At 38.5% G+C, this 24,831-nt stretch overlaps 4 protein-coding genes across 8 annotated transcripts; 2 read left to right on the forward strand and 2 right to left on the reverse strand.

Moving 5' to 3' along the window:
• Positions 1-369: 369 nt before the first annotated feature.
• Positions 370-24,602, reverse strand: LOC105451103 (ribonuclease P protein subunit p25-like protein). The gene is made up of 5 exons (XM_011691360.1): positions 24,394-24,602; positions 1,553-1,678; positions 1,299-1,477; positions 1,137-1,235; positions 370-676 (listed from the first exon to the last, which is right to left on the reverse strand). Exons 2-5 carry the CDS (start codon positions 1,676-1,678, stop codon positions 481-483), a joined length of 600 nt encoding a protein of 199 aa, XP_011689662.1. The 5' UTR covers positions 24,394-24,602; the 3' UTR covers positions 370-480.
• Positions 6,422-14,204, forward strand: LOC105451102 (aromatic-L-amino-acid decarboxylase). The gene is made up of 14 exons (XM_011691359.1): positions 6,422-6,506; positions 7,676-7,911; positions 8,202-8,315; positions 8,549-8,600; positions 8,689-8,759; positions 9,388-9,630; positions 9,943-10,068; positions 10,170-10,408; positions 10,714-10,888; positions 10,968-11,133; positions 11,429-11,481; positions 11,560-11,756; positions 11,873-11,950; positions 14,066-14,204. Exons 2-14 carry the CDS (start codon positions 7,711-7,713, stop codon positions 14,202-14,204), a joined length of 1,854 nt encoding a protein of 617 aa, XP_011689661.1. The 5' UTR covers positions 6,422-6,506; positions 7,676-7,710.
• Positions 16,722-22,962, forward strand: LOC105451101 (aromatic-L-amino-acid decarboxylase-like). 2 transcript variants are annotated; one of them, XM_011691357.1, is made up of 4 exons: positions 16,813-16,885; positions 17,899-18,118; positions 19,281-20,734; positions 21,013-22,962. In XM_011691357.1, the coding sequence occupies exons 2-4, from the start codon at positions 17,918-17,920 to the stop codon at positions 21,017-21,019; spliced, it is 1,662 nt and encodes a 553-aa protein (XP_011689659.1). In that variant the 5' UTR covers positions 16,813-16,885; positions 17,899-17,917; the 3' UTR covers positions 21,020-22,962. The 2 variants fall into 2 exon arrangements, with proteins under 2 accessions (XP_011689660.1, XP_011689659.1); XM_011691358.1 differs by having other exon boundaries at positions 16,722-16,885; positions 19,281-22,962.
• LOC105451100 (peptidyl-prolyl cis-trans isomerase H) lies at positions 23,129-24,385 on the reverse strand. Of its 4 annotated transcripts, none has more exons than XM_011691356.1 (2): positions 24,143-24,385; positions 23,129-23,877 (listed from the first exon to the last, which is right to left on the reverse strand). In XM_011691356.1, the coding sequence occupies exon 2, from the start codon at positions 23,814-23,816 to the stop codon at positions 23,262-23,264; it is 555 nt and encodes a 184-aa protein (XP_011689658.1). In that variant the 5' UTR covers positions 23,817-23,877; positions 24,143-24,385; the 3' UTR covers positions 23,129-23,261. The 4 variants fall into 4 exon arrangements, with proteins under 4 accessions (XP_011689658.1, XP_011689657.1, XP_011689655.1 ...); XM_011691355.1 differs by having other exon boundaries at positions 23,129-23,880; XM_011691353.1 differs by having other exon boundaries at positions 23,964-24,385.
• Positions 24,603-24,831: the final 229 nt, after the last annotated feature.

Consider the following 24,831-nt stretch of genomic DNA (forward strand, 5'->3'; position numbering starts at 1 on the left):
CGGAATGTATAAGAGTGGCTGGGCGTCTTGTATCAATTTGCCCGTCTGTGACTTTTCGAGTCTATAATAAAATATTGCTATAAAGTTACAGCGCGAATACGAGCATCGCTTTTTTTAAAATGAATAATGTCAATAAGAGAAAGATTCTTTTTTTAAATTAGAGAAATAGATTCTAAGATGAAATCTTACACAACAGCTGATTGATGATGGCATTACTTTCCGACACGCCGAATGTTCACCGTAACATGTAATTTTCATCTGATAAAAGTAGTGTCTTAACGCATTCGTGATCACGTGATTCTTTTTATCATACGCTGAAAAATAGATTCCTAGACAATTCATACACAACATGTAAAGAAATAAACTTTCTACATAAAATCTGTATTATTTATTTTCTGTAACTGCTATCGGAATAAAGCGATATCTCGAGAAAAATTAGAATATAAAGATAAAAAATATAATTACATTAATTTAATTATATTAAGATACTTTATTTTTCTTCGAAGGTTCCGCGCTTTCCTTCGCCTTATTTACATTCTTTCTTTTCTTACTATTCATTGTCGATTGCTTGTCGATGCAAAGCACATTATCAGTACTTTCTGTTGTAGTGTTCGCTTTTGATTCCGTTGTATCGTCTTTTTCCGGAAATGTCCCGCAATCTCCAGGTGCTTGATATCTAAGGAAATATAATTATATATTTGTTTTAAATAGCGAAGAAAATAAGACTTAGAAGACTCAGAAGGTAATTTTAATTGTATAATTTTGATTGTAATATTTAAAATAAAAATATTTTTTAGCGAATGTATGTTAAAGATAAAAATATTCTACGAATAATATTTTTGTTTTTATTAAATGAGTTTTACCCAAGCTTTGCTATCTTCGAATAATGAAAAGCATTTGAATTTATTTAAGTATCAATAAAAATATTTTATAAAATTAAACTTTCTCATATTTCTTTCGTTTACAATTTATGAGCGCCAATGTATGTACAACTAAATATAAAAATGTGATATATGATAAAGTTGTCTATACGATAAAGTCCCTTTAAAATTAATTAAAATCTTTTAGATGAATTAAATGAATAACGTGTAATTTTTTAAGAAAGTCGGGAAAAAACGGAGCTTAATGAATCTCACCCAAGTTCAGTTGTGTCTTTAATATCCTTAGTCAGTAAAATATGAACTTCCGGTATCCGTTCAGCCTCAACAGATGTGTTCTCCTTCGACTTTTCCGTACTGAAATCAAATTGCGATTAAAACAAGAACTGCAGCCACTGACATATGTTTTGACAAACCTACCTGACGTAACGCAACTTCGTTACTTGATGAAGGCTTTCGTATTTTCTCTTGAAAATTTCCGCACAAGAAATAGTTTTTGCGACGGCATGTCCACTCCCAGTCCAAACGATGCTGCCGTAACTGGGAAATTCTTTCAACGCGTAGCCAAGAACGTTTTTAATCTTTGTACCGCCCTTCACCTTTCAATGCAGATATATTTCGTAAATAAAATCAAATAACGTTTCATAATTCTAAAAGATAATTCGAGGACTTACGTGCATCCAGAGAAATTTTTCTGGTAAATTATCTATTGGCACTTTTGTACTCGTCGTCTCTTCGGATTTTCTTGACTCTGTCAGTTTTCCTTGCTGTAGCTTCTTCTTCAATTTCGATCTTCCCATCTAAAATTTATACAAAAAAGTCACTTTTTAAATGTAATCTTATTTTTTTAGACATTAAACGATATTTATAATTCATTTAAGAATAACTGACTAATTAATCGAAAGAATGAGATTGATTGCAAATTATGTTCATCGGTTTAATTTTATTTATAATAATTTAATGTCATCAAGCTTTATATATTTTTAAAGGCTAATTAAACTTTCGATTATTATTATGTTCAATCAAAGTATAAAAAAAGCTGTCGACTTTTCTTAGCAATAATAAACGAAAAATACTTTTCGATTATTGCTAAGAAAAGCTCTCGGCTATGAAATGGTGACAGATTTTGTATATAAAATTCGTATATTTTATAAAACATTAGGATGATGAAAGATAACGAAGTGCATCATTTCCACTTAAAAGATTTTTGAATGACCCTTATATACGAAGGCGGGGAATCCTCTTTTTGTCAATAAGGTCAGCATAATGTTAGAGGGTGTAATTTCAGAAATAGTTGAGCTGTTCTGGAAATCGAAGCGAGCAGCGTCGGTGTTTAGACACCACGTCTCTCTCTCTCTCTCTCTCTGCCAGTAGGTCATGGGTTCAGTCACAAGCATCGCCGTTTCGTTGGCGTGCCATTCGATGGAACCATTCATGGAACTTGGAACGACCTTGTACAGTCGTACGCAGAAATATTTCGCCGATTGTGACGTTTATCTGGGGCTCTTACGCACGTAAGGGTGAGGATACAGATCGGAGAACGCTCGAAAACATATTTCATAAAACATATCTAACAGTTAATAATTGAATTGGAAAAACATAGTTACGATGTGTTATGCAATATTATGCGTGTATAATTATACAATATACATATAATATATAAAAGAAATGCCTGTACAATATAATTATTCATATAATTATTGCACAAATAACAATAACACATATTTGGTAATGTAATACAAACATTTATCTTATTTATCTTATTATTTATAAAATTTGTAAAATTGCTTATTAATAAGAAATTTCTATTCTTAAATTAAATTTCAATCACAAAGAGAATACATAAAATCCAGAATACATTTAGCAATCGTTGAATATTCGAGGGAGATGTTCTTCAAGCAAAATATCGCACTAGCAAAATTAATTGCAGCTATATTAATGTAAACTAGTAAACTACTAAAAATTAAAGAGATCTTCTTTAGCCTTTAATTCAAGGTGGCATTATCAATCTCTCATGAATAGCTGTATCAAATCCTTCGTTAATATTGCTGTTCTCCGTCTTATTACTTTAATATTGCTCGGACACGATCCGCGCCAATTAATATCGACGGTACCAGGGTGACGAAAGTCTTGGCTTCAAGATATATATATATTTTACCGATCTGAAATTCCAGAGCGTACCGTGATGGAAAAAGCATCCTCTTCGACGTCGAAGATGGAGGACCGAGAGAAGGAGGTAGGAGAGAGCTGCGGATACCGGGTGGAAAGTCCCATCAATATTTTCCAATCAACATTCGATTGCCGGCGATATACGCGAAGGAGCGGTCTCGTTCCCGCGAAGGAAACCACCAGGGGTAAAGAGGGAGAGGCAAGCTACGGGGGACAATGCGGGGACGCAAGAGGGTTCAGTGTGTAGGCGTATATGGTAGCGGTATGCGCGGCATAGCACGCATAGCGTCGCGACGCCCCGACGCCATATTGCATTATTAAGCATCCCCGTCGCACCGGAGGGGAAGGGGGGTATCCCCCTTTCGCTCCCGCATTCCGGCATTATGAACGTTTTTATCCCTAAAAGGCGTGAGCGGAAGGGCCGACTATATCTGCCGTTGGCCCGGGCGATCACCATGCCCTGGGGTTCGTTGCACCCCCCGTCGTCGTCACCGAGGGAGGGAAGTCGTCCTCCGTGAGGCATCACGCGTGCCCTTTGTTTCGTCGAAATTACGCGACACGTGCGAATCTTCATGGAATCGCGTCGGGTCCCGTCGGTCTCCAGAATATCAACGATTAAATGGACGAAGTGGAAGAACGCTCGCTAAACATGTATTTAATTAGTATGCGACGTTAGGCTTTTCGCATTTGTAGTCGCGCGAGGGAGTGTGGTTTGTTTCACACGAGATGAGTCGCGGGTTAATTAATTTCGAGAATTAATGGTTGTCCCTTTCTAAATTGAAATGGCAGTAATTAATATTAAACGCGGAACAAAGAAAATTCAATTAAACAGAATTCGCGCTAATTGATGACCCAAATAGACGTATAACTTAGGGCGCACTTATTCGACGCAATTAATCGTTCCATATTAAAAAGTCGTGATTTCACGGAACTAAATTTTCGAAAAATAAAAATTATTTTGTATTCAGAACTGTAAAATTTCTCCGTAAAAACCAAAAAATATATTAATTTATGACACTGAATATTTCTTCGGAGTTTTATCACACTTTATCCTGAAATTCCTTGGTATCGGTCACGGGCCACCTCTCTGGAGACAAATGGAAATTTCAGAAAAGAGAACAAAAAATATAAGGGTAGGTTTTTAAAAATACATCTCTCCGACATCGAAAATTCAATTATTCTGCGTTACGAGTGCGATCCGATACCAAAATACGGCATTTATATATCAATTCCGTTGCTATCAATATCGTGACGCATTACGGATCATTCCGCCGTAATCGACGAATATTCCATAATGCTTTTAGATTAACGTTCGAGCCTGATTTTCCCCGAGCTATAATTACCACGCAAATTGACCCGGCGAATGGCGCCATCACCGCGGCAGCTAATTTCAGCAGCAAGGAACGTGAGGGATCTTATCTCGATGATGATTCTTGGCCGCCTCCGCGCTGCCTTCGCGATCGAAAGGTATCGCGATATCTCGCGGGCCGAGGAGGGGGGGAGGGAGGAAGGTACCGTCGCTTCTCGATTCTTTAATGCGAAGGAGGAAAGAGAGGTCAAGGATTTCCATCTCGCGTATTTCGTTCGCAGCATCCCCGAGCGCGAGTTCCCTCTCGGCGAGAATCAACGGGCGCCTTCTGCGGCTGGCACCCTCTTAATGATGCCTAACGTACCCCTCCCTTTTACCATTGTAATAAACCGCGAGAACGCCAGCATCCAATTTACTCGAGTGAACGAGGCATCCGTACGGGGGAAGATGTCTCGAATCACCGGATGTCCTTTTGACCGCGGATCCCTCGGTCGATTTGGAGAAAATCGACCTTTTTTTCTCTCCTCAATGAGAAGATGTCGAAGCAATTTCTGAATAATTAACGAGCGAAGATTATAATGGCCGTTTCTCGGACTATTCTGTGACGCAAATGGATGACGAAGTCATATTTTTTAAGAATTGGAATTTATTCTATAGTGGAATTTTAATTTAAAACCTAGCTATAAATATATATGTATATATATGTATAGCGTTAGAAATTAGAAAGAGTTGCGATAAGAAAAGTAAGAGATGACCTTCTCAATATTTCTTGCCAAGGAGAAAAGGGCTTTAGATCGACTGAAAGATCTGTTCAAGAACTATGATGTTTCATTGATGGACATATTTTAAATAGACGAATAGGTCCCCATCGTCGATTTTCAAAAATTTTCTGGTAAAGATGGAAGAAAGCTGAACCAGTCAAATATCTAAAAATTGTATGAATATTTCTGAGTCTATCACACCACAGAATGAGATCTTGCTGTGCTAAAAGCTCTCCTATCCTCCTACCGACTTACTCTCCTCTGTCTTTCTCTCTCTCTATTCTCCGATTTTTATCTTTTCATTTTTCGCTATCTTCTCGACTATCTTCTCGATAAATCCTTTAAATTATAAAGTTGCGTTGGCGTAATAAGTCAATGATGGAAATCTTGAAGAGATACATGTACATTACTTTCGCTCGAGATCCATGAAGATAAACAAAAATATTATAATATATTTCTATAAATTATTCTAATTAATAGTATATTATTTTTTTATCGAAATAATATTATTATGTGGAAACTTTCTTAAGAATTATACAGAAAATCAATTATATTTATGATTTAAAAATATCAGAAAGAATTCTAATAAAGATAATTGATAATCGAACATTCATTGTTATTAAGGATGTATGTAATAGATATCTTTTATGTTACGTGTATCATTTCTATATTATTTTTTTATGTTTTCTGTATAATTACGAGTAAGCTTACATGTTGTTTTGCAAAAATAAATACCATGATACTAAGTAAAAATTCTAGCTCCGAATAAGTCCTTTTACACTAAAAGGAAACTCAAGCTAGGGTACTTTATATAATCAATATACAAAACAAATTGCTCCAGCATACATTAGAAAAATATAATATCTGTGACCAGAATATTAAAAAGCAATTAAATGTCACTTCTTGTCATTCGATCTTTCTTTGATGGAATGATCGTTGCAAAACATTTCGTATGACATCAAAGAAAGTAATATTTCCTTCTTTTTGCGCGTGGATTTTTAATTTGCAAGTCAATCCACGTAATTTTTGTATAAAAATTCCTTTGGACGAATAACTTGACCCCATAATCTTTGACCGAGCTCGAGCCGCACGTATATAAGCACGTATGTACGCGAATTATACCCGGGGTGGGTGTGCGGGAAAGCCGCGGTGTGTGCGACGCGCGTCTTTTCGCGAATTGGCGAAGAAGTCCTGCCGAAGAAGGATGCGTTTGCGCAGGACTCGCCGATGGAATTTTGCGCCCTGGAAGCTCCCCGACATATATCCGCGGCGGATGGCAAACTGCCCCGGATTGTTCAGTTCAGTTCAGTCGTCAGCCGATCCGACGAGTCGGTGTGTGCATCCCGATTCTGTCACGCCGTATCATCACGTCACCGTCAACAGCAACAGGTAGGAGAATGCAAAAGGCGTCCGCGCGAGGTGATCGCGGAAATTTTGAGGATTATATATGAGTGACGCGCGTAAGTGACAGTCGCGAAATCGCGATTCGCTTTAAAAAATATATATTGTGCGAATATCAATCGAATTGTCCTCGGTTTAAGATTACTAGATCAAATTATCATTGTCACAGATGACATGTGTGAACGTGTAAAATTCGGAGGTGTCAAGCTAGCTCTTCGCATAGTTGTCTAAGTGATCAAGCAAAGTTTAGAGATAGAACAAAATTCGGCATCTTAAATATTTAATTCGTTCGTAATAAAAGATGTTGGTTTTATTTAAAATAAGAATCGCATAAGTATATGGTGTAAATAAAGAGTGCCGCAAAGGTTTTGCTTGGTGTGAAAAGAAATTAATTTACAAACTCTTATTTGTAAGGAAGTATTAGTAATAAAATACTTTTGCATCAGTCAAAAAAGAAAATTCATGTCTGTGAAAAATATAAAGGTATACAAAATAACATAGAATTATTAAAACACTTATAAAAATAAGTTTACAGAACAAATGTTAAAATAAATATCAAGATATATAATATCGATAGCGTAACAGAACGAGTTATAACGTAATGTTATCCTTTGTCCGCAATATTAAAGCTATTATTGTTATAGAGACAAACCAGTCATTTAATAAAAAAATAATAGATGTACAACATTTTAGAGATAATAAATTTTTAAAAGTAAACATATGAGAGAAATATAAATAAATATGTATGTATGTATAATATTTAAATTTAAATAAGCACGCGCTTGACAAATAATTGAAACACAGAATTTAATAAATATATTAGAAACCGTAAGACCGATGAAAAATGAACGAAACGTAATACTTGCAGTTAAAGTGTAGAGGTTGACAAAAAAAGATCATTATAAAGATTTGCGTAAACAGAGAGAGTTATTATTAAAGTTATTAAAATTAGTTATTATTAGAGTCATTAGAAAATTGTATCGGCAAATACGTCAAAAAGATAGACGCGCAAGAGCATTAAAAAGAAGTACCTGGAAGAAATATGCAATATATATATATATATATACATATATATATATATATGTATATATATATATATATATGCAATAAAAGATATTTTCGCGAGAAATACGAATTTTAATGTCTTTAATCTGAAGCGAAGGTCGCTGAATTAAACTTGTAATAAGTCACCATGGACATCGAAGAATTCCGCGCTCGCGGTAAAGAGATGGTGGACTACATCTGCGAGTTCATGAGCAACATCCATACCAGAAGGGTCACGCCGGATATTGGTCCCGGGTATCTCAGGCCTCTGCTACCTTCGGGACCACCGAATGATCCGGAATCCTGGGATGAGATCATGAAGGACGTGGAATCGAAGATTATGCCGGGCGTGAGTATTCGCGAGATCGGGGAAGGAACCAGCGATATGAAGTCTGATGCCGGAAATATTTGGCGAATTATTTGGCAACGATTAGTTTTAATTAAAATCATTTCCAAAATGGATTTTAACGATTTTTTTTGTATATTAAATCTCCTAGAGTCTATCAAATTTTGTTAAACAGTTGGAATTGAAATTAAGTATAGTCATTTCTCATTAAGAAGTACTTCAAAGTAGCGAAAAATTGTATCGACTGTAAGAAAAAATAAAGCCTCTAATCAGCCAGATGAATTCCCTTCCAGATCACGCATTGGCAGCATCCAAGGTTCCACGCCTACTTCCCGGCCGGAAATTCCTTTCCCTCTATTCTTGGTGATATGCTATCTGACGCGATAGGCTGCATTGGATTTTCTTGGGTGAGTGAGAAATCTCCTCAGGCAGTCTAAGAAGCTATAAGTAAATACTATAATTAGACAAAAACCGCGGTTTAACGTGGCGACGCGACGGAGAAACTGCGCTTCGATTTTCTCACCGACAACGGAAGCGACATCGGAAGTCAGTAATTTTGATTCCGCGTCAAATCCGCGTGACGGATCACGTGCAATTATTTACTTGACCGTTCCCAAAATGGAATCTTTGTTTGTTTTAGGCGGCCAGCCCGGCCTGCACAGAACTGGAAACGATAGTCTGCGATTGGTTCGGTAATTCCCTTCCGTTCTTATATTTCGTCAGAACGACTTTGCGAACGATTGATTTAATGGCGTAATGTATCATCTTTCTGAATTACAGGCAAGGCGATTGGACTGCCTACGGATTTCTTATACTTTAGCGAAGGCAGTAAAGGCGGAGGCGTTATACAGGTGTAAAAGAATAATTATACGAATATACAAAATACTGATGTAAAACATCTCAAATCAGCATCTTCACATCCACATCTATCTCTAATTTCAATTTTTGAAATTTCAATACAGTTGATAGAAATCTAGTTTTTTCCCCCAAAGAGATCTGAAGTCTCCGATATGTTCGAAAAAAAAATCAACACTCGAAATTTTTTTAAACATATCAAAGTTCGATTTTTCTCGTTGCATTATGCATGAAAGAATTACAATATAAGATCATCGGAAAGTGAATATTTGAATATATGAATATATCAACTTTTTTTATCAAAGCATGTTAGGATAAAGTATGAAATATCTAACAAAGTATTCACTTTCCGATTATCTCGTTTAAATATTTTTACATGCAAATGACATAGATAAAAAAAATCGATCTGTGTAAAAAAAAGAATATATAAATTTAACTTAAAAAAAAAAATATATATATATAAGTCGCTTTTTTGTCGCTCCGACAGCGGCACCCTATTTGTCCCATAAAGAGTTACAAGAAATTTTAAAATAAACAAAACTTTTGTCACTATTTCTCTAATAATTCGTTCTAATAGTAGAAAGAACAGCTTTTAACACTTTATGTGGATCACCCTGTACGTAGGGTTCAGCATCGGAATGCATTCTCGTGTGCATGCTGGCCGCTCGGGCACAAGCAATTGCGAGACTCAAGGAATCTCCTGCACATGCACACTTGGACGAGACCGCGCTGCTCGGGAAACTGATGGCATATTGCAGCCGGGAAAGTCATAGCTCCGTCGAGAAGGACGCGATGATATGCTTTGTAAAGCTGCGTATCCTTGAGCCCGACGAGAAGAGCGTGCTTCGGGGGGAGACCTTGCGACAGGTGCGTTTAGACATTATTGCCACTATAAGTTATACGTTCCAAAGATTCATACTCATCGATAAATTAATTAAAATCAATATCATTTATTTATTAAACAGACGTTTATATATCTTTTTGGTATTAAAAATTGCAAATTATTATATTATCCTTAATCATAAAACAATATTAATATCGTAATACTTGATCATAATAAAATGATAAAATTACAAGATAAAAAAATGAATTTGTAATATATATTGTCAGTATCTCCATTATTTTCCATTTAATTTTTTTTTACGACATTGGCTTCAACCCGAGTTGAATAATTTATAGGCAATCGAGAGTGACATAGCTGAAGGCTATGTACCTTTTTTCGTCTCAACGACCCTCGGCACAACCGCCTGTTGTTCGTTTGACAATCTTAGGGAAATAGGGCCGGTTTGTAAAAAATATCCAGGGGTAAGTGTAAAGATACGTGTATATACATGTAGATTTAAATGAGATTTAGCTAGATTATATCGATCATTTAATTTCTCCTTTAATCTTTAACACGCGCGCAGATCTGGCTTCACGTGGATGCCGCTTATGCCGGAAACGCTTTCATCTGTCCAGAATTAAAATACCTGATGACCGGCGTTGAATACGCCGACTCCTTCAACACCAACACCAACAAGTTCTTACTGACAAATTTCGATTGCTCCTGCCTCTGGGTTCGCGACCGATTTAAGCTTACCAGCGCACTCGTCGTGGATCCGCTGTATCTGCAGCATACACATGCGGACACGGCTATAGATTACCGGTTATATCAGTCAATCCATTTAGCTGATTTAGCAGATGTATTTTAAAATTATAACTTTGGATCATATATAAGATTTTGGAAAAATTGTCTTTTATTTTACAGTAATTTGCTATTCTGCTATCAACTCTCCTATTTATCAACGTTTATCATCATGTTTAATTGTTATTACATAATGCGTATTATAATTAATATATTGGCAGATTGGAGATTTTAGTCCATAAAAAATACATAAAATTAAAAAAAAAACACTAAAATGATATTTTATATATATCAATTTAACGTTATAAGTATTTAAACTTTTATAGGCATTGGAGTATAGCGCTGAGCAGGCGATTCCGCTCGTTAAAATTGTGGTTCGTGATGAGGAGTTACGGGATATCCGGGCTGCAAGCCTACATCCGAAATCACGTGAAACTCGCTAAAAGATTCGAGGCACTCGTCAGGAAGGATTCCAGATTCGAAGTTTGCAATGACGTTGTGGTGAGAGAATTTCTTCCTTATACTTATTTTTTCCTATGTTGTTCGCATCATCATTTGTTTACTGCGCGGTTCATTGCAGCTTGGCCTGGTGTGCTTTCGCGCTAAAGGCAGCGATAAATTGAATCAGAAATTATTGAGCACTATTAATGACTCAGGAAAGATACACATGATCCCGGCGCGAGTGAATCAACGTTACACAATACGTTTCGCGCTCGCCTCACCCAATGCAACTGCCAGAGATGTTGGTAAATTATTTTTATAATTTTAATTTTACAAAGAAACTCGTCTACCTAAATTTCTACTTAGGATAATATCTAATATCTAATTTTAATCTTCCCAATATGTCGAAAATTTTCTCGAACATTTCATTAAAAATTTTGATAATTATCATGTAGTTCAGCTCTAATTAATTAATTCTAAGTGCACAAAATATTAGATAAATATATTTACATATTCTATATGTATTGTGAATTTTTTTTTACTTTCGTTTTGTGAAGAAATATGGGCGTATCGTCTTGCATTAATTCTGTTATGTTTAAGACGTGGCGTGGAGCATTATAACGGACTATCTAAGCGAATTATTGGAATTCAACGTAAGATAGAGCATAATTATTTTAATATGTTAAAAGAGATAATTTTTGCATGTAATATCGAGTATTTGCATATCACAGGACGTAATGGACGAGCTAGCGGACATTCGCGAGAAGAAGAGGAAGGCTACTTTGGAGCAAAGGAGATCTTTCTTCGTGCGTATGGTGTCTGATCCCGCGATTCAGCCAGGATTCACGAAGACTCCGAACAGGACAGGAGCCAAGCTCGATACGCAGGCAACGATCGGCGGTATCGGATCAAATTCTCAATCCGGAGCGTAAGAGCTGATTGTATTTTAATTATTATATATATAAATTATATCGATTGCATCTTTATTTGTTAGAATTAAACTCTATCATATATAGGATAAATATATACATTCTTTTTGCTTAGGAAATCCTGGATCTCCTGGCCACTTGCTTATCTCATGCAGGCGAAAGAAGCTGCTGATACAAGTGAATTATCGCTCAGGTACCACTCGATTTTTTGTGATTTTGAATATCTATTAAATTTATATCTCTAACAATAAGATGAATGGACTATATCTGAAAAACGATTCATGTTTTCAAAAAATAAACTTAATCATACATCTATAAAATTGCAAGCATTTTTGCTTGCAACACTTTTTATGCAGAGATTCGCGATTTTAATATCAATTTTGAGACTAAACAAATATTTAAAATGAACTCTCTCGTTATATATTTGTATAATATATCAATTTGATTGGTCGGATATAAATACTGAAATTTATTTTTTGGTACAGCATTTAAAACTTTGTAGAAAATGTTGCGACACGTGCTCGGAACACTGCTATCATACAGACAGTGCAATGCAATGTAATATGCACTTTACACTTGGTGTACAGCGGTACCGATATCACGTTTGCTATTATATACAAGGACAAATAGTGTCTTTCCTCTTATCGGCGCCGTTATATCGACTGCTAGTATAATGACATTTGACTCCATTGAATGTACGCGCCCGAGTCCATTTCAGAATGATCCATACCAAAGAGCTGGGCATACGAAACGCGCCGTTATCTGCTACCTTTGCGTCCGGTCAACTTCTCTTCTCCGTCAATCAGAATAAATTTTATCTATTTCTTATATTAATCCCACGAATTTGTTAGAAAGAACTTTAGATAAAAATGCGGAACGAAAAACGTTAAAAATGTTTTTAAAAATCAACGGAAGTAATTTTGCAGTATTTAATGACTGCAACCACTTTCCAATTCAAAATGTTACTTTTTTTATGGAGGTGTATATATAAGTTTGTCTTTTGCATATTCATTTTTTATGTATGTCGTAAACAACTTTACTAAAATATTCTTGATTGATTTACGATTATAATGACGTAATGCAGGTGCTTCTTTTTAAAATTCCAACAGAAGGAGAATGATCTTCATCAATTTATCACCTTGTTTCCATGATTACGATATTATAAGAAACAAAAGATAATTATTTATAGATCGACTGATAAAGCGATAGGACATACAAAACAAATTTTGCACAATAAAAAGGCGCTAGTTTGCGTTAAGTAGCTACTTAAATCTTCAGCTAAAAGAACAATAAACAATTTATATATGCGCTTTTGATAAGGGAGTGTAAGCTTACAGTTACTTGTTCATTCTCTCTCTTTCTCTTCTATTTTATGTTTTATTCTTATATTACACACACTTATGTCTCATTCTTTTTTCATTAAAAAATATGACACAAAAATTCTCGAGACTTGTTCTGTTATGTGATAAAAAGTCAAAGAAGAAATATTTCCTCACGTATGAAAAAGAAGCTTGTCAATTTCGCTTTGGTCGATTCATGAATAATGCAAAAAAGACGCTTACTCTTAACATAATACAGGCGTTTACATAAGTTAAGGAAGTATCTTAGAAGCTTATAACTTATGAAAATATAGCTGACATGATCTAATATTTAAAAATACCATTTAAAATATAGGAAACTCTAACAATAAGTTATAATATGTCCGTTAAAATTTATTACTCACATTCTCATTAGATTTTTCTTCTAATTTAGCGGATGTTATTAATGAACAAAATGAATGATTTCATTAGAATTAAGATTTGCAGAGTCATGAAAAAATAATAAGTCAATGTAAATCATATTTTCCGACTTGGAATTTGAAAAAAGAATATCACTATAACCATAAATCAAGCAGACGAGTATTTTAGAAAAGTTACGATATACATAAAAAATTAAATACGCAAAAAAACCTAACTTACATACACCTACATAAAAACATAACATTTTGAATTGGAAAGTGTAGTCACTAAATATACTCCAAAATTGACGAATTTCAGGGTCCACATTTCCAATCTGCAATTCATATAAAATACACATATGTGTTAGCACATGCACTCATACATGTATACGCATAGAAATACGCGTATATTTTTATTGTCATTCTGGGGAAATTGCCAGAGTTCGACAAAAATTATTTTTCGTTGAAGTGTTATCGCTACAAACTAACTAACATTATTTAAAATCTTACATCCTCTCTATTCCTCTCTCTTTCTATTGTATTTATATATTATATATTTTTGTCACTTTTTCTCTTGGTTTCCACACACAGATTCCGTCACTTGGACACCATGGTGCGCCTGAAGACCGGCGGTACCGGAAGTCGTCGCGGTAGCAGTAACGGATGCAGCCCGGATCCGTCCCCGTCTGCTTCGCCCTCGCGAGGCAGATCGCCCAACGGCCGCGCGTAATCGCATTGCATCGATCTTTTCTTTCTTCGTGCAATTTCTTTCCGAGGAGTTCTCCAAGCGTACAACAGTCGCAACGGATGGCTCCGAAACCCCCGTTGCGTGCTCCAAGAAGATAGACGGAGAGGAAATCTGCTAGTTACAACTTTACATCGGGAACTGATACTGCCGACAATCTCGATAAAAGCCCACCTTAGACCACATATATAATTTGGGATAGAGAGAGAAAAATGATTCTTTATATTTATATATCTAATGTGTCTAATAATTTTATGTGTCAAATTGTAAATATAATTATAAATAAGAGAAATCTCATGTTAAATCTCAAATTATAATTACACACGTTACTTAAACCTTGCAAAAATTATTTAAATTAGCATATTACTTGTTCTCGGTCAAAATATTACGGCAAAACAATTAAAACATTAAAATCGTGAATTATCATTATTAATTATATATATATATATATATATATATTTGGCGCGCACTTTCTATCCATAAGAATTAACATGCTCCAATTTTAGCAACTTCGATTCTATATAGATGTCCTCTATATTATGAGATGTACAGAATAATATACGTAGAATTTCGTTCTAGATTCGATCGCGAATTACAAATCGTCTAAAATGGGCTTGAACGGAGAACTTTGCGTTAAATTGCTCATCAAGAGACAGAACCGATGAGATGTCGCCGAAATTGCCCCGTGGTATGTTTCACTCGATAAGAAATTAAATACATTTCAGTCTCAACTGGTGCGACGTTTTTTTTAATATTCCCGACCCACCACTTCAGAAAGGATATAAAGCTTAAAGCAAAATAGAATGAAATGAAATCTTGTGAAATATCTTTGTATAAATTATTAAAAATTATTAAAAATTATTTCGACCAGCAGATAAATTTAAGAAACCTCGTCTGATAACATCGCAAGAGCAAAGATGATACCGATAACGTTAAGATTAGTTGACTGCATCGTTGTATCATATTTAAGTGACAACAGATAGGTCATAAGCAAACTGCAAGATAAGCACGTATATATACATACAATTGGAAAAGTTGAAGTTACGCAACATGCAATCTCCCCTGCGATCGACTATTCAACTGTTCACCTCGCCTGCGTACGCGTCTAATAATTTTTAAATTTTCATTTCATTCTATTGTGCGCGAAATATGAGCTTCAGCAGACGAGTCTGCGACATCCTACGTATAATTGACAGCGTTGGATTCGCTAATTTCGTTGAAGCAGCTATTATAATACAAGCGACACACACATACACACGCGCGCGCGCGCGCAAAAGGCCCGTACCGCTATCAGAAACGAGCTTTAATTACTTCTCACGAGTTCACGAGCACCAAAGCTCTACCGGGATTTCAATTCGGAAAACGGTGGCTGGGAGTAGATCATGCGTGAAGGTGGCGACGAGAAAACGAGCAACGATCGGCATGTGTGTGTGTGTGTGTGTATATATATATATATATGTACGAAGATTGAGCGGTGACCTGTCACCGCTTCCACAGGGTGTGTTGTAAATGTAGGTGAAGAGTAAATGTCTATTTATAAAACGGTTGGAGAGACAACGGAGGGACGGGGGGATCCCCCGGCGGAGGAGAGATTTACCCCCGTGCGCAGAACATGGTACGTTGTATGGGGACGTTTATTCAAACTGCGACCCCCGCTACAGCGCCATTGATGCTGGTCTGCAGCACTGGCTTCCGAATTTTTGCGAATGTCGATTAAAGTAACATTACAGAAGAGAATCGATCCTAAAATATAATCGGAAGCGCTGTGACTATTGCCAAAAAAATCGTTTGCATAGAGCGATATCCTCAACCAATAATAAAAAATGCGTTCGATACTGATACCTCAAATGAGCAAAAAAGAAAGCTACTTTTGTTCGTGCTGCGACTATAATAATAAATCGGTAATAGCGAAAATATGAATGAGAAAAATAGTTATCGATTTTTATCGTATATTGAAATTATTTAGAAGAAACCGTTCAAGAAGCGGCTTGCGTAATAATGCGCAACATATCTAATATACCATTGTGTACACAAAAAAAATTAAATATCTTGCAAAACGTTAGAAAAATTATTAATAATGTATGTGTTTCAACTTAGTTGCCGATATAATTTGCATTTATAACGTGGAATAATTCCAGCGTGTGCAGAAAAACTGATTTTTATGTATTAAATTTATTGTCAATTTTAAGATATTTGCGTTAAAAATTTCACGTTAATAAATTGGTGTAAATTTTCATTCGGATCCAGAGCGTTCGAGATCAGATTATCAAGAAATTATCGCGATGATCCAAGAGATGCGTCACAAGGACCGGTCACCGGTCGAGGATTTCCCTTTCGCTCGTAATCGACCTTTATTTGTTAGGAAAATAAATTTCATTATACTTTCTGTCTCCCCAGTTTCCTGTCTCTCTTTCTCTCTCCACCTTAATTTTATCTGCGTGACAGCAGGGGCGTACGGAGCCGATGCGCGCATAAAACTGACCGGCGCTTCGGCAGGTGCTACTAGTCTCGCGTCTGACGTGGCTCGCGGCAAATGTTCGATACGTACGAGGGAAAATCGCGCGGCGCTCAAGTTACGAGATTACGCGAGGAGAAGTACGCGCGATCGAGGGGGCCGACTTTCCGCCAAAGTGGAGCGGCTTTTCGAGCGGTAGCGGAAACGAAACGTGAGTGGAACCGATATACCGTCGAAACTCCTCAACGTCGTCGCCGTTCGTCACTCGTTCGCTTCGGCGGCGTCGCGTCTCTTCCGAGATCGCGTTTTAAGAATCTGCATTCGCTTATGTAAAAAGATTTAACGTAAAGAGTCAATTTTCCGTCAAAAGAGTAGCCATTTTTCGAGTGGTGGCAGAAAAGAAATGTGAGCGTATCGGCGTACTTCCAAGCCTAAGTTCTTCGACAGTTTCGTTCGCCACTTGTTCCGTTTGGGTTCTTTAAAAATTGCGTCTCAAAATCTACATATATGTACTTCATTTAAAAAAAAAAAACAAAGTTTTATTTATTGAAGAAAAGGAATGAAAAATATAATTAATTAAACATTAATTGTTTGATTAAGATTTTTTTCTAAAAAATATAACTAATTTGCTGTGAAATTAAAGACTGCGTTCCGTTTCACGCATGATGCGCATGATTTATTTTTTTATCTTTGTTTAACATTTGATGAACAACAAGGATACCATGATACATCATGGTGTCCTTGTTGTTCATCAAATGCGTGAAACGGAACGCAGCCTAAGTTTTTGTGAAATAAATACAATTAGGTGAACCTGCGTGATTTTATTTGTCCAAACTTGCGTCTTTCCGTAATATTTATCATGTGTGGCACCTCGTGTGTAATTAATTCAGCACACGAGCGTCCCACGACGTTACTTTCATAATAATTTACGGATTATTATTAGACGCGTTCGTCGATATCATCATTTCCTTTTGCTCAAAAGGATTAATACGCCGCCTCGCAAAAGCGCGGAAGAATTGATCCTTTTCTAAAGCAAATATAGGAGGATAACGGCGAGAGAGGCGACGTTGGCGCGCCGATAGGAACGTTCAAAAAAAAAAAAAAAGAAAAAAAAACAGAAAGTCACGAACGCGTGTGCGACGTGTAGGTACGTCGCGTTCGTGCCTAATCAGGCGGGTGTTTGCACGCTCTGACGCTTCCTCGCGAAAATCTGCTGCATTCCAGCCCGGGGTACTCTGGCATCATGAACATCGATGAATTTCGCGTGCGCGGCAAGGAGATGATCGAGTACATATGCGACTACATTCGCACGCTGGAGGGCAAGAGGGTGACGGCGAACGTCGATCCCGGTTACCTGAGACCCAAGCTGCCGAAGGAGGCACCCCCCCAGCCGGAATCATGGGACGCCATCATGAGGGACGTCGACGACAAAATAATGCCCGGAGTGAGTTTGCGGTCGTAACGGGTTGCCGCGATTATCGATCTCCCTTCTCCCTCCCTCCCTCTCTCTCTCTCCTTCTTGCCATTGATTTCAACCCCCTTTTTTCCGATATAAATAATGTTCGTGCACGTGAAAGAGAGAAAAAAAAAGATAGACAAAAACTGTTTCTTCTTTCTCTTTTCCTCGGCGATTTACAAAACTAATAACGTGACATTCGATAGATCAATCGCAACGCTTTTTGCGATGCAGCAAGTTTTTCCGAATGCAATCCCTGTGGAAACTTGAGAAAAAGTTAAGGTCGGTCCGTGACGTAAAATGTTTGTGATGCAACGCGTATTACAAAAACTAATAACGTGATATTCGGTAGATCAATCGCGACGCTTTTTGCGCTGCAGCAAGTTTTTCCGCGCGCAATCTTTGCGGGAAACTCGAGGAAAAGTTAAGGTTGGCCCGCGTGACGTAAAATATTTGTGATGCAACGCGTATTATGTAAACTTTAAACGTATTATGTAAAAAAAATATTCTCAACTAATAATAAAAGTAAATTAGTGGTATCATTCATATATATACATATATATATATAAATATTTTCTTGGAGTCCAATATTCGTGGTATCTAATGTTTCTATTCGAAATCTAAAAGAAATCCAAGTGACGTCTAATTAAAACGATTTATATAGATGATCGGGTCACTCTTTTTTCATTAAATGGAAAATTGTAACTAAAGAACCCATTTTATACTCAATAACGTCAGAATTAATATTTTAGTTTAGAAAAAGGGGAAAATTAAGGCGCTCTCGTAAATTAAGATTGCCCAATGTGATAGAAAATGTTTAAAAATAATTTTTAATCGAGCGATCGGTCGGTTGAGCAATTGAAGGACGATGACAACGTCACAACATTCCGATCTCCGGTTCCGACAGAGATAGCGACTTTGAGAATAAACGCGTCGCGACTTTTTCACAAGCGCATGCGAAGTTCGTTCTTAATCCAATGCAATGTTATCGCGGTGACAATGAAAGTCGCGCCGTTGTCAACCGGCATTTCCGCCGTCCATTCCGTTGTCCCATTCCATTCCACTCTTCCCCCCCGGGATCCCCCGCGGATAAATCAATTTCAGAACATAAAAGTAGGTTACTCGACTTGGAGGACAATGCTTTTTACAGATCACCCACTGGCAGCATCCGCGATTCCACGCCTACTTCCCGTCCGGCAACTCGTTCCCCTCGATCCTGGGTGACCTGCTGTCGGACGCGATCGGCTGCATCGGCTTCTCGTGGGCGGCGAGCCCGGCCTGCACCGAGCTCGAGACCATCGTGCTGGACTGGTACGCCAAGGCGATCGACCTGCCAACCGAGTTCCTGTCGGAACAGAAGACCGGCGGCGGCGGCGTGATCCAGGGTTCGGCCTCCGAGTGCATTCTGGTGACAATGCTGGCGGCGCGAACGCAGGCGATCAAGATGCTGAAGGAACGGGAGCCCAACAAGGAGGACTCGGCGTTCCTGCCGAGACTGGTGGCCTACTGCTCCACGGAGTCGCACTCGTGCGTGGAGAAGGCGGCGATGATAAGCCTGGTGAAACTCCGAGTGCTCGAGCCGGATGACAAGGCCGCGTTACGCGGCAATCGGCTCGAATCCGCCATCAACGAGGACGTGAGGAAGGGCCTCGTGCCGTTCTACGTCTCCGCCACTCTGGGCACCACCGGCTCCTGCGCCTTCGACAATCTCGTGGAGATCGGCCCGGTGTGCAAGTTGTACCCCAACATCTGGCTACACGTGGACGGCGCTTACGCCGGTAACGCCTTCATCTGCCCGGAGATGAGGCCGTTCATGGCCGGCATCGAGCACGCCGATTCCTTCAACACGAATCCGAACAAGTGGCTGCTGGTGAACTTCGACTGCTCCTGCCTGTGGGTGCGCAATCGAGTGAAGCTCACGTCAGCGCTGGTCGTCGATCCGCTTTACCTGCAACACGCTCGCTCGGGCGAGTCGATCGACTACCGTCACTGGGGTATCCCGCTCAGCAGACGATTTCGCGCGCTGAAGCTTTGGTTCGTCATGAGATCGTACGGCATCAGCGGCCTGCAGAAGTACATTAGGAATCACATAAGGCTGGCCAAGAGATTCGAGACGAACATGAAGAAGGACAGGCGCTTCGAGATCCTGAACGACGTGCGGGTCGGCCTGGTGTGCTTCCGATTGAAGGAGAACGAGGAGATGAATCAGGAGCTGCTGGCTAACATTAACGCGTCCGGCCGGCTGCATATGATACCGGCTCGAGTGATGGGCAAGTACATCTTGCGTTTCTGCGTGACGAAGGAGGACGCGACCGAGGAGGACATCGATTATGCCCTCAGCGTGATCGAGGAGCACGCTACGGAGGTGATGCTGGCTCACTACGAGGGCACGGAGGACGAGTACAGAGCGAAGGGCCCGAAGAGTCCGGCCGCGCTCGACAAGAAGCTCGTCCGGAAATTCAGCTTCACCAGGAGCGTCACCAGAGACGTTTACAAGAGATCCATCTCCAAGTCCAGCCTGCACGACGGCGCAACGCCGATCATGGTCGTCGACGACCACTCGCAGGTCGACGCCATTGAAGACGATCGTTTCTGCAACAGCAGGTACTCTTTCTGGCGGCTCTGAACGAAAGCTCGCAATACTTTTGCGAGATCCGTCAATTGAACATCGAAAATATGACTTTATTTTCAATTTTAATTTTGCTCTCTATTTTATTTTTACAGACATAAATCCTATTATTTACGTCTTCCTTCTTGAATATGACAGAGGATAGTAATTTCTTTTCTTTCCTTTGACTCAAAAACTCGAAGGGCTCCGGGTCAGTTTCTTTCGCTGCCGTATTGCTTGATAACGATGATTATCGACGAAATATTAATTTCAGATCGTGACGATGTCGATGACGGTCCCCGGCGCCGACTCGGGACGACGTAGATGATAATAAAAAGGGTCCTCGCTACACGGCCGTGTGATGCGGAACTCCCATGGCCCACCGTCGTCAATTTACTGATTCCCGAAGTCGCGTTTGTTGATAAGGACCGACTGTCATCACCGATTTACATCGCCATGTAAGTGTCAAATTATTCGTCTCCGATCAAGTTCGCTATAAAAGTGTCACCCAAGACGATCGCTAGCTCGTTTTATAGACGATGAATTCGGACGTATATTATCTCGAGCACGAGTGATTCTTCGTGACGACAAATTGCGTCAATGGCGCATGAGATATTGAGCCAAGTTTTTTTTGCGATAGAGCGTGAGATTTTCAAGCACATTTTAGACAGTCCGTAATTCGTAACGGAATTCGACTTAAATTTAATTACGAAAGCACACGTATAATGCAAAAATATTCAATTAGCATAAGCTTTTTTTATTACGATCGAGTTTTTACAAGGATGAAAATTTTTATTAAAATTATAGGTAGATTTTTGCCGCGAACAGAAATTCCGTTATGAACTGCGGACGGTCTAAAGTGGGTTTTAGAGGCGGCTGCGCGTATATAGTTAACGTAGTCGTTTGATCTATTTTGGTATATACATATATATGTCTGTATAAGCGATAGAAAGAGAGAGAGAGAGAGAGAGAGAGAGAGAGAGCGAGAGCAAGAGAGAGAGATGAATCGATGTACATATGTAATACGTGATAATGACTGCCGATGTACGCACGGACTCTAATAGTTTTATAAAAAAAAAAACGCTAGTGAATAATTAAAGTGTATCGATCTCAATAGATTTACAAGTGAATTAATAGCAAACGATTACACCCAGTGTACCGGATGTATCAGGATTTTATTTTTTTTTGCGTACTATAATCAAAAATGTAAAGAGAGATGTGTCAATGTTAACACATCAACATTACGTTACATTTAGAAGGTACTTCAGTTTAGGATACAAAATTTCGATCTTAATTAGAAAAGAATTAATCAATTAATGAAGACATAATTGCTTAATATAGTGTCAATATTGGTTAAAAATTACGTTATGATAAATAATGTGTGATATCCGATAATCCATAAAAAAAAAAAAATCCAAAATTATAAAATAATTAACTGAAAAGTCTAGAATATATCTTTTCAGACACTATAATAGTGAAGTAAAATTGTGTACTAGACCTTCAGACACGTGGATATAGTGGACGACATTAAATCGTAACAATTGAACGTTTGTCTTCGACTACGTGCTTCGATTTGTAAAAATCAATTTCAATACGTACAAAGGTAATGCAGAAGAATTACCCAATAATACTAGAATTTTACGAACATGATAAGTAGAATGATTATGAAGTATTTATTTCATATGTACAGATGTTATAATAAAATTAAAGTTCGTAAAATTAACCGAATTTTCTTTCATCCCTTCAACTCCATTTCATTGCAGCATTTCTTTTTGTAATAAAATTCTTTTTTTAGCCAAATTAATCATATTGAATTGTTGGAGAACAAACTCGCGTTTTTAGCAAGTGAAATGATAAATAGAATTTATCCTGAATTCTAGCACGAATAAGTCGTCAAATAAGTTTTGTTTTACTACGTATAAATTTATATTAAATGTAACTTTCTAAATGTAAAAATAAAATATTATTTAATTTGATTCTTTAATTATATACTGCATTATTTTTCTTCATTATATTTCTCTCACTCTATTCTAGATACATTTCTAATAAAAGTAAAAACAACTTAAAAAAAATTCAATCATATATTTATCACTTATAAATCTTATATGAATCAGGGAAATTTACTCAGAAATATGGAAAGATGAGAGAAATTAATGCAATATATAATAATTTTATAAATCAAATGTTTCTAAGCTTCTTGAAATATATATGTAATTGTTATTGTAAAATTTGTATTAGATTATTAAAAAATCCAGAACCATGTATTAAGATAAATTACAAAACTACTGTATGCACAGGATTAAAAAATTAGTAATTAATAAAAAAAAAGTAAGTTGAGAAAATTAATAAAAGTTATCTCATTTTTTAATCCTAAATAACAGCAGTTTGTATATATTACAAAATTTATACTTTTATTGTATGTTGTTGGAAAAGTAAATGCAGAGATATAAATATATCATAACTGTCACAGTTCATATATAATATTAGTTCATGGATGTTCATGGATTCTAAATAATATCGCTACTACATCTGTCCGCATTGAGATATTGTCACTGGAATCTTTGGCTTGTTGTTCGGTCCGGTGGGAACGTTCTCTACTTTCCTCATGACGAGAAGACCATCGATAACTCTACCGAAGACAACGTGTTTGCCGTCCAAGAAATTACACTTGGCGCACGTGATGAAGAACTGGCAGCCGTTGGTGTCCTTGCCGCTGTTCGCCATCGACAGCAGACCGGGCGAGTCGTGCTTCAGCGTGAAGTTCTCATCGGGGAACGTACCGCCGCTGTAGATGCTCAGCACCCCGGTGCCGTCGCCGTTGACGAAGTCACCGCCTTGTATCATAAAGTCCTTGATCACCCGGTGGAAGATGGCACCCTTGAAGCCCAGCGGCACGCCGTCCTTTCTGTACTCCCCCGTGCAAAACTGCCGGAAGTTCTCCGACGTCTTCGGACAGACGTCCTCGAACAGCTCGAAGATCATGCGACCTATCTCCGTGGTGCCCACCGACACGTCGAAGAACACGACCGGGTTATTGGGGTTTCGCAGCTGCGTCTGAATCTGATTCCACGTAGGCATGATTGCTCAGACCCTGATGCCGAGAGCACACACTCGTCGCGGAAGCTCTTCTTCGAGAAGCCTTCTAGTGAAACGGGTGGACGAGTCAGAGAGAAATGTTCTTTCCCAGGGGAGGTGGAGGATCAACGCAGATGCAACAAATATAACCTTAATGGGAAGTGCCCTTGTAGGTTAGGTTACCTCCGGAACGGATTATGCGGCGAACAATTTGCGCAAAACAGCCTAAGATCAGTGTCTCGAAGCAACGCCGGAGTAACGAAGGAGACGAGCGTCGCGTTACGATTCACTTGCAGTAGGTATCTCAACGTAAACTGACGTAAACGCACCTTTCAGCGATCCTCGTGGTATCGCGAGTCTCGGCGGCACGGCGGCGACGAGAGGAGGTTAGGCGTGCGCCTCTGCGATACGCTTTTCTCTCGATAATCAGGGAGAAGTCACTCGACGCTGCGTCGGCACGCGTCTCGCACTCACACGGGACTGATTGGCAATACGAGAAGCGGCACGGGCTCCGAGACGCGTGGACTTAACGTGGAAAACACGCGTGGTTGCCAGTGGTGCTCAATTACGATCGACTCACCTTACTCGCGGCGACGAACCTCAGCAGACGGACGAATCTCGGCGACGAATTTCATCGATGGATCTCTCGAGTGACGACACGACGCATCTTTTTCCCTCTTCAGAGTATCCCCGCCGGCGGCCGGGCGACGGACATTCGCTGTGAAACTTTAAATCAAGAAGCGACACGTGACCGCCGCTCGCGAGAAACTAACCTCAACCTGCCTCAACCTGCGTTGTGTTTACTCACGTAGTCACGTTGCGCACCGCCCGCGCCGGCGACACGTGACGGTCCGACCGCGCGCGCGATTCTGATTATCAACGTGACTACCAAAACAGAGAGTTGAAAATAGAGTTTCTTTTACTTTTCGCATTTTCTCCAGACTTTACTTTCCGCGTCGCGCTTATCCTTAATAATCTGTAAAATTATTAATAACAATTACGTACATGATACACATAA

The sequence above is a fragment of the Wasmannia auropunctata genome, unplaced genomic scaffold (assembly GCF_000956235.1).
Source record: "Wasmannia auropunctata unplaced genomic scaffold, wasmannia.A_1.0 LD336053.1, whole genome shotgun sequence".
Classification (NCBI taxonomy): Eukaryota; Metazoa; Arthropoda; class Insecta; order Hymenoptera; family Formicidae; genus Wasmannia; species Wasmannia auropunctata.